Source organism: Cynoglossus semilaevis, chromosome Z, assembly GCF_000523025.1.
Source record: "Cynoglossus semilaevis isolate Cse_v1.0 chromosome Z, Cse_v1.0, whole genome shotgun sequence".
NCBI classification, from domain to species: domain Eukaryota; kingdom Metazoa; phylum Chordata; class Actinopteri; order Pleuronectiformes; family Cynoglossidae; genus Cynoglossus; species Cynoglossus semilaevis.
This window is the reverse complement of record NC_024328.1, coordinates 1,196,743-1,206,126: the sequence shown is the minus strand read 5'-3', so window position 1 is coordinate 1,206,126 and position 9,384 is coordinate 1,196,743. Positions and strand designations below refer to the sequence as shown.

The 9,384-nt window shown below is 37.6% G+C and overlaps 2 protein-coding genes across 3 annotated transcripts in view; both read right to left on the bottom strand.

Annotated features, from left to right (window-relative positions):
- The window catches only part of ccdc125 (coiled-coil domain containing 125), an 8,287-nt gene extending 1,940 nt beyond the window's left edge, over positions 1-6,347 (bottom strand). The window contains exons 1-10 of the mRNA XM_017042984.2: positions 6,121-6,347; positions 5,200-5,439; positions 4,143-4,204; positions 3,986-4,072; positions 3,590-3,667; positions 2,912-2,997; positions 2,498-2,580; positions 2,246-2,358; positions 1,654-1,758; positions 1-90 (exon numbers count right to left, since the gene is read on the bottom strand). The exon at positions 1-90 is cut by the window's left edge and continues 16 nt beyond it. Coding sequence (XP_016898473.1) covers positions 1-90; positions 1,654-1,758; positions 2,246-2,358; positions 2,498-2,580; positions 2,912-2,997; positions 3,590-3,667; positions 3,986-4,072; positions 4,143-4,204; positions 5,200-5,439; positions 6,121-6,172 — 996 coding nt within the window. The 5' untranslated portion in view covers positions 6,173-6,347. The remainder of the gene's footprint in view (positions 91-1,653; positions 1,759-2,245; positions 2,359-2,497; positions 2,581-2,911; positions 2,998-3,589; positions 3,668-3,985; positions 4,073-4,142; positions 4,205-5,199; positions 5,440-6,120) is intronic.
- A 433-nt stretch (positions 6,348-6,780) lies between these two features.
- rad17 (RAD17 checkpoint clamp loader component) overlaps positions 6,781-9,384 on the bottom strand; it is a 9,273-nt gene continuing 6,669 nt past the window's right edge. For both annotated transcript variants that reach the window (XM_008335624.3, XM_017043285.2), the window contains exon 17: positions 6,781-8,173. In XM_008335624.3, the coding sequence (XP_008333846.1) occupies positions 7,978-8,173 (196 nt within the window). In that variant the 3' untranslated portion in view covers positions 6,781-7,977. The remainder of the gene's footprint in view (positions 8,174-9,384) is intronic.

Genomic DNA, 9,384 nt, shown 5'->3' with positions numbered 1-9,384 from the left:
GTTCCTCTTCCTCAGCTGCTGTTCAAAGGCTATTCGAAAAGCATCTGCAACCATTAACGCTTCTTCTCTCCTGTATCGCTGAGCTTCAAGCTGAAAAAAATCAGCATAAAAATGACTTGGTGAGATGTAAACTCCTCATCTATCCACTGTGTCATCAAACTGACAGGAGACATTAGAGTATTCACGTGAGTTTAATTAAACTGCTGATATCTTAACAGAACAAATCCTACAGTAAGTCAGTGTTTTCCATCCTTTTATGTCTTGTGACTGTATAGCTTTTGTGACTTTTTGACATCACACACTTCTGCCCAAGCGACCCTTTACATTTTTTCAGTCACTTAATCGCAGCCATTAATGAAGATGCATCAGCTCAGATATTTTTATACACTGCATAAGTCGTACTTATTAAAGAGTGCGTGTGGTGTTTTAATCATAACCTAAAAAAAGGATCATTAGTTGAAAAAATATTTTATTAGTATTTTTTTTTCAATTACTAGACATTTTAGGTGACTGCATTATAATTACAGGTGACCCCACCTGGGATAGTGACCCCAAGGTTGAAAGATACTACGGTAAGCCTTGTTTCTGTGTGTCTTTGTCCCTGATGTTAGAATACCTCCAAACCGAAGACTAGTTGAAAAACACACAACACTGGCTGGTTTTTCAGTCCAAGTACCGAATAAAGTATCAGGCCAGATATTGATACTTGTATCGGTATCGGTGCATTCCTAACCACTAAAGATAGAAGCTGTCTTTTTCAATCACCTTGTCATCTATTATCACTGATTGCTATGGCATTGAGTTTCCTAATCTTGTGAAGTCAAAGACTGTTCAAGACTGCGCCTCCTGCCTCCCTCCTCCCCCTTCCAAACATTTAGGTCTGCACTGTATTTACTCAGCTGTCAATCTCCTCCAGTCCCTACATTGATTTGTGTCATTGTGGCGAGTTCAGGTTTCTCCTAGACATTCAAAACGGAACCACACACAAAAAATACAAATTGTTCAATAAATAAACCACAGCCCGGTTCACACATGCCAACTACTGTGGTTCTATGGTTCCAGCAGGAAACAGAGTTGACCACAACTAAATAAAAAAGACTCCAGAAAAGAATGTTTTTAGGAGGAGATAAAACAAACATGACTGACATATTATCTAAAAAACTTGGTTTTTACAGAAGGTGGTGCTGTTAATGTGGCAGGGTTTTTTTTCTTTTAAACAACATTCTTTTTGCAACAAGGGAAATAAATACAAAGAAAAAAGTGTACATTTTAGTGAACCAAAAAAGAAAAAAGAAAAAATTCAAATGTTACTTTTTATGTTTAACAAAAGATACATGATGTATATAATGTTATCCCTTATCGGTGACAGTGATGATTTAACTATCAGTTTCAACCTTCCTTGGTCTCTCTTTACTGAAAGTGTTACAGTTAAGCTTACACATTATTTACTTAAAATTGATGTCTATATATAAGATAATGGGAATATTTAGTTAGTATTAGTTAGTATTAGTTAGTATGGCCGTGTAGGTCAGAGTAATTTTGTGGTTATTCTGATTAATTAATCAATCAATTATTTGTCTATAAATGCTGATATTAAAACAGCAAATTTTAGCTAAAAAAAAAAGTAAACAAAAATTAAATTGTGTATTTTACCTCTTGTTGCAGTTTGATAAGACGTTTCCTGCTGGCAGCTGCAGCACGACTGCAGGGACATGACTCCACCACTCCAGGACAGCGACAGGCCCCCAACACAGCCAGCTGGCAAACAGACAGAGCTACACTGAAGCAGAGCAGCTGGTGTTCCAAATAACACACCTTCCTATGCTAAACTTATAAAGCTTAGAGTGTTCATCACTGGTTGCCTAATAATGCCGAGGTCTTTTGTTTGATTCCTGAGAAATGATGGCTTTTATGTGGGGGTTTGCCTGTCCAAAACACATGGACTCAGGATCATGATAACCTGGGACTAACTGAAGACTTTGTGGTCTTAGGTGTGAATGTTTGTATTAACTGTCTTCTCCTAAGCACCTTCGACACTCCAGGCAGAACAACGTGGTTTAAGATTTAATGAATATGACAGTTTATTGTCTGTTTATTGGATACAATAAACAGACAATAAACTGTCATATTCAACGTGCTTCCTTTTCCAGGAGTCACCTACATCTGCATTTGTGGGATTTCAAAGATTAACTCTGAACCTCGTGTGACTTATAAAATAAGTATAAAATAATGAATTGTCTCTCACCTCCAGAACACTCGTGTTTCTCTCTGGGCTGTACTGGGGTTTGCTTCCTTCATACACCCGCTGCTCCCTAAGGTTTAACATGGAGAGGAGCTCCAAGCACTGTCGACCAAGAGCTGTAAAAACACATGCACGTGCATGAAAATTAGATTGAACTTTTATTGATCCCAACCTGGAAATTGTTGTACTACAGCAACAAGGGGAAAAAGACTGTCAAGTAAAAAATATTAATCTTTTCTTGTGGTCATTAGTTACCAGAGTTTTCTGCTCGCAGCTCCTGAAACTCACTCTCTCTTTCCTGCAGGCTGTTGATCAGAGTCTTGTTCTCCGTCAAAAGTCTGATCATGACAAGTTCATGTTGGGTCAATGTAACGTAGCATTTAATAAGGATAATCAGCAAAAATGTACTGACCATCAATTTGATTATGGAGAAAAGGGTAAACATACTGTATATATATATATATATTATTTTATATATTATTTTATATATTTATATTATTTTTCTATTCTAAACAAAAACCTAATATAATATTAAATAAAAAGAAATACTGGCACATAAGATAATGCTGGTGATATTTATATATTAGGGTTAGGGTTCAGCCTTCAGTAACGATACATATACAGAATATTTTGTGCAGTTCTAGAGAGGATGTCGAGAAAAACTCTGACCCATTGTATTTCTGCTCCCAGGACTGTTCAGCCTTCTTCATCTGAAGCTGACTGAAGCTCAGCTCCCACTGCAAACTGTTCACCTCCTGCAACACAATACAAAATTCACACTTCAAAAATAATAGTAGTAGTGTAGTGAAATAAATGTTAAACAAATGTGTTTTTTAATTCAAGGTGAAAATAAGTGCTTTTCTTCAGGACATTAATGATATTCCTTGTATTTTTGTATAGGTTATCAGTCATTAACAAGCTCGTGCACACAGCCAACCTGGCCAACAAGAAACTACTAAAAGAAACCAGGTCAGTCCAGTTGCCTTCAACTTAACAGCACCGATTATTCCATGTGACATTTTTTAAAATCCATGAACATTCCAGAATAATGACAACAGTTGCCATTCATAAACATGTAATGACGTGAAGTCTAGACCACTTCATAAAACATGCTTTTTTCTATATTTCAAAAATCCATCAACAATGCCTGGAATATCTTTTACTCTGTGCGTGTTTACCGTCAGTGTAATTGAATAAATTAGCGCTCTGTCTATCAGAGACCATTAGCTTAATAAATATTAGAAAGAGAACAGTTAGTTCATGACACAAACCTGCTGCAGACTGTTAGAATAAACAGACCAAGCCTTTATTTGAGCAAATCGTAAGAGAAGGAGAAAAACCACCAACCTTTTCCAGAGCTTTGGCTCTCTCGTCGCTTTTCAGCAGCAGACTCTTGGTGTGAGTAGTGGCCTTGTCCAGAATGGCCTACATAAAAAAAACTTATCTCACATTGATGAATGATGCTTTCGGACAAAATCACCTTGTGGGTACAATGAAGAGCTGTGTACACACCTGCATACCTGTATGTGCTGTACACAGGTGAACGTCAGAAAATATCAATATGTTCATGCTATCGTGCACACACACCGTTGTTATTTTAGGATTCAACATTTAGATTGAAGTTATAATTGGATTTAGGTTTATTCCTAAGCTTATGATGAAACAAATATTTGTAATCATAATGGTTAGGGCAAGAGGCCAATGCATTACATCAATGTGAAGTGTGTGTTTGTCTTCTTTAACCTTTCCTTGGAGAATCTTTAGAGCCTGATATTTGCCCTCCAGGTAACGGTGTGCCACCTCCAGCTCACAGCACAGCATATCTATCACCTGCCCACACGGTACATCAGTCATCATACACTTACTGCACTTGACATATATTTATTTTTGAACTTCCTACCTCACTCGCCTGACGCAGTCTGTCTTTCAGCTCGTCCTTGGACAGGTCATTCAGGGATCCTGCTGAGTGAGAGTTTGTTTATATATTAGGTCAGTTACCTGTAGCCACCCCACTACATGTCCACTAGCCCCCTGTTCCATTCAACCTCTTGCAATCTGTATCCCCTACTGTCACAGCTGCAATCACACGTTATTAACGCTTCACTCAAATCAGGATATTTTTCTTACTTTGTTTAGGTTACATCGCTGCTAAAAGAACACTGCCTTGCTTTCACTGTAATCCTTTTTTAAGATCACTGAGAGGGCAGTCTTCAAAGAAGTAACAGAATTTCTGAAACCTCATCAACTCCAAACGATCTGGCTTTGAAACCGGACACTCCACTGAAACGACTGTTGTCTGTGACAGAAAACTTGATAGATTCCAAAGCAGCTGTCAAGTCCTCTATACTCATTTTGCTGGACTTTAATGATTTAATGTTTATATTTTTATTAATGCATATATTTATATATTTAATGTTTTCAATATAGGCAGATCAATTTAGCCTGATCATTACAATAGTAGCTCAAAAAAGTGTGGACACTCTGTGTTAATTCTGAAATGACTAAAATAGTTAGTGACCAAATCAATGTAACTATAGATACATGAGTATGTGTGTGTGTGTGTGTATGAGTGTGTGCATGTAAGCACGATGTCTGGCGTCATTCACCACTGTTTGTCATCCTGCTGTATTCTTTGTTTGTATTTCCACCCGTCATCACACAGCAGCTGCTGTCTGACCATATTGTGTCTGTGAGCTGCTTTTTGATGAGCTGCTAAATAAACTCTGACTTTATCAAAGCTTTGTTACAAAAAGCATTGTGATCCAGGACAATTCAGAAGTAGTCATCAAATATCAACCAGAAATGTAGGAATGTACACATATTTTTTGTAGGAATAGCAAACATGGTGGCAAAAAGAACTACATATTTTGCTTCATTAAGCTGTGATCATCAATGAATAAACCTTGTGTGACTGACAGCTAGACAATCCAATAGGTGATACAATATAAAGTTCTCACCGCAGTGTGGAATTTTCCAGCTAGCTTTCTGCTGAGACTTTGAGATCCAGGCCATCGCTTCTTCAGAGTTGCAGCATCCCAGCTTTGTTTGGGAAAGTGTCCCCTCTGTGAGGCCACCTAAGCTTTGGGTCTTCCTGCTGGAGGAACTGTGGGTTTTTCTGAGTTCCGTCCCATCACCTAGGTCTCCGTCCACCATGTCATCTTCCAGGCTGAGGCCTTGCATCTGAGGCTGCTTGGATACTGAACCAACAACACAGAAAAAAAAAACAGAAACATAGTCAACAACCAGAAATGGCAAATCAATTTAAAGACAAATAAAACCAAGAACAATTTAAAACGTGTAAGACTTTTGACCTGAAAATAAAAAACTAGCTAAAGCTTTATAAAAGATAATGTGCAGTAAGAATTCTATTATTCGAATATTCCAAGAAATTGGCAGACATCTTCACAACTCAGCATTTAAAAATTTAAAAAACACATAAAGAGTTATTACCATTGGCTAAAAAATGCTAAATTGTGAAGCCAACATAGGTTATTACTTAAAATAGCATGAAGTTTGGCCAAAAATAAAATAACAATGAAATAGCCAAAAAGTAAATGAATTATAATGAATTATCTATAAATAGTTTAAATAATATGGATCTTGCAGGACTTCTTTATAACACATTACTACAGTTCTTGGAACTGGGAAACGTTTTGTTTGCTTTTCCTTCCTTCTACAATTTTGCGACCTTTAACAGTTCATCTCTCATATTAAACTCGTCTTCGTGTTTTCGTAATGATATATTCACAAGAAACAAACCTTTAGGTTATTGTTAGGAAATCAAACCATTAAAACAATTTAAACATCCGTTCTACAGTTGGCTGTGTACAGCTGCTTCATGAAGTTAAAATAGCATCATAAGATCTACTTCCTCGTACCTTTAACTGGAACTACAGACGTCCCTGGAGTTTGGTTCTCTTCCACTGACATGTGTTTTGCAAGTTCAGTTAAAGTCCAAAATAACTTCACTCATATTCCGTAGTGCCTTTTTCACATTTGTCAGTGTGGCTTTGCTGTGTTTTATTGGTTGGGACTCCAGCTGTTCTTAGTTTACGTTCCAGTACTGCGACTGGAAAAACTTACTCCAGTACACAGCGAGCAGCCACGTCCGGTCTAATTTTCAAAATAAAAAATGCTTTCACTACAGTAATGTACAAAACATAAAAATAAATAAATAAATAAAATCAGAAATATTGCGTTGATCGATGAAGAAGCTCATCCTGCGAAATCATTCCAAGAAATGTAAGTTATTCATGATGGGTTTTTATTACTATTATTATTATTTATAATAATTATAGTGTATCCTATAATTGCAGGTCTGATGTGTAACATTGTTGAGAAAAAAAGTCTTTGGAAGCAATTTTATAACATTTAATATGCTACTGCGGCTCTTAATTTGAAAGTCCTTTGGGAACTCTCACGATGCAGACAGTTAGTCGGCGCTCACCTCAAGGCCCATTTAAAAAGGCTCCATATGTAAATATTGAATGAAAGGGTGTGAGTGATGATGAATAGTTAGGTAAACAGGAGCACCAACAGGTTCTCACATAATTTTATTCACATTCTTAAATAGATTTGAACTAGTCATATAACAATTGGCATTTAAAGACATAGTTCAACCAAGGGTTGAAGTGTGGTTGTGTGTGTGGCACAATCAGCTCAGTCATCTGGAACAAGGCACATTTGCATCATCACTGATAACACACATCTATCAGGGACACAAGCATGAAAAGAAAAATCTATAACGTAACAAAAAGTCCAACTAAATTTTCTTTACCGACATAAGCCTAGAACTTGAAATCATATTTACTGCTTATCTTACTGCATCAGCAGCCTCTTCCAAATAGAAACAGGAGTTTGTAAACCAATCATTCTGGTAAACCAAAGTCCATCAAGAACATTTGCATTAATGAGTTATGGGGACAGAGGAGTTCCTGCTTTTGGTTACTTTAAGTACCAGGTGTGAATCACACTGAAGAAACTTAAATGCCACAGTCACAACATGCACCTCTCAACACAGTCATAAGTAAAGTGATGTACATTACATCAGTTATTTAATGAACTTTAGGGAGTGGTTCACAAAGCAACACAAACGCCAATGTCTGGATATTTATGGTGGGTTAAGATAAATTCGTTTTGTTTAGCCATAGTTTCAGAAAAGGTAAATCAGGCACTTTATCCACAACAACACTTCAAAAGTAAAATAACTTTCATCTTCATATGGTGTTTTTTTATTATTTGTTTGTTTTCCTCAACCTGCAAGAGTGAACGAGCTATGCTCTGGACAGACAGTTCACTACAGGCTCATCAATGAATCCACAAAACAAAAACATTAGGAGACAAAGAATAACGAAGTGCTGAACATAAACACAAAACTAAATAAATACTGACAGGAGTTCAGTTCATAAAACAGAACAGCTAACTAATAGCCACTTGGTGAGATTATAAAGATTAATCCCCAGGTGCATTTTTGTAAAGCTACACAGTTACATTCACATGAGGCTTTGAAGGTGAATGGTGAAAGATGGAATGGTGGAAAATAACCTAAATAAGGCAAAAGAAAAATGTGCAACAGCATAACAGCCGTCTTAACCATCTTCACACTTTGGAAGACAAAGACATTTCATTGTCATCATCATCCTAATGAGTAAACTGGGATGATATTCTTCCTAATCTCAACATCCTGAGACAAATACATTGTGACAGTGTGTGACATTCTGGTTGATCTGTATTTGTCAGTCACTATCGTATTCTTCTATGTTCAGCTCCTCCTCCTCCAGAAGTGCTTGACTTGTTGTAGGTTGAGGCTGACTGGCTGGCAGACCCTCCTCAGATCCACCCTGATCCTCCTCCTTCACCATCTTATCTTCTTCCTCACCCTCATTCTCCAGCTGCCCTGGTTCTTTGTCTGTGAGAGCCTCCAGTTTTGTTCTGAACACAAGTGAAGGGATCAGTTTGAATGTGTTCTTTGCCAGTGTCAGTGGTACTATGCAAAAGAAAAAACCTCAGAAGAAAAAGATTGGACTGTGGAGCAGTAAAAGTAAAAATATACCTCAGTGTTTCCTACACCCCAACATACTCAGCCATTAATACACATAAAATAGACCAGAGATGTTTTTGGGAAAGGTCCAGCCATGATTTTACAGAATGGGAAAAGTTTTGTGAATGTGAAAAGTTTTGACGATGAATCACAATTAAAATGTAACTATCATCTAAGTAAAATGTAATAAATGGCAAAGGTGTGTTTATAATGATAATCAAATTTTCTACTGCACGTAACATGTTATATATATATATATACACACACACAGTGGGTACAGACAGTATTCAGACCCCTTTAAATTTGTCACTCTTTGTTTCATTGCAGCCATTTGCTAAAATAAAAAAAGTTCATTTCATTTCTCATTAATGTACACTCAGCACCCCATCTTGACAGAACAAAAACGTAGAAATTGTTGCAAATTTATTAAAAAAGAAAACCTGAAATATCACATGGTCATTAGTATTCAGACCCTTTGCTCAGTATTGAGTAGAAGCACCCTTTTAGCTAGTACAGCCATGAGTCTTCTTGGGAATGATGCAACAAGTTTTTCACACCTGGATTTGGGGATCCTCTGCCATTCTTCCTTGCCGATCCCCTCCAGTTCCGTCAGGTTGGATGGTGACTGTTGGTGGACAGCCATTTTCAGGTCTCTCCAGAGATGCTCATTTGGGGTTAGGTCAGGGCTATGGCTGGGCCAGTCAAGAATGGTCACAAAGTTGTTCCAAAGCCACTCCTTTGTTATTTTAGCTGTGTGCTTAGGGTCATTGTCTTGTTGGAAGGTGAACCTTCAACCCAGTCTGAGGTCCTGAGCACTCTGGAAGAGGTTTTCTTCCAGGATATCTCTGTACTTGGCCACATTCATCTTTCCTTCAATTGCAACCAGTCGTCTTGTCCCTGCAGCTGAAAAACACCCCCATAGCATGATGCTGCCACCACCATGTTTCACTGTTGGGATTGTATTGGGCAGGTGATGAGCAGTGCCTGGTTTTCTCCACACATACCGCTTAGAATTAAGGCCAAAAAGTTCAATCTTTGTCTCATCAGACCAGAGAATCCTATTTCTCATTTCGCTTTCATATGTCTTGCACTGAGGAGAGGC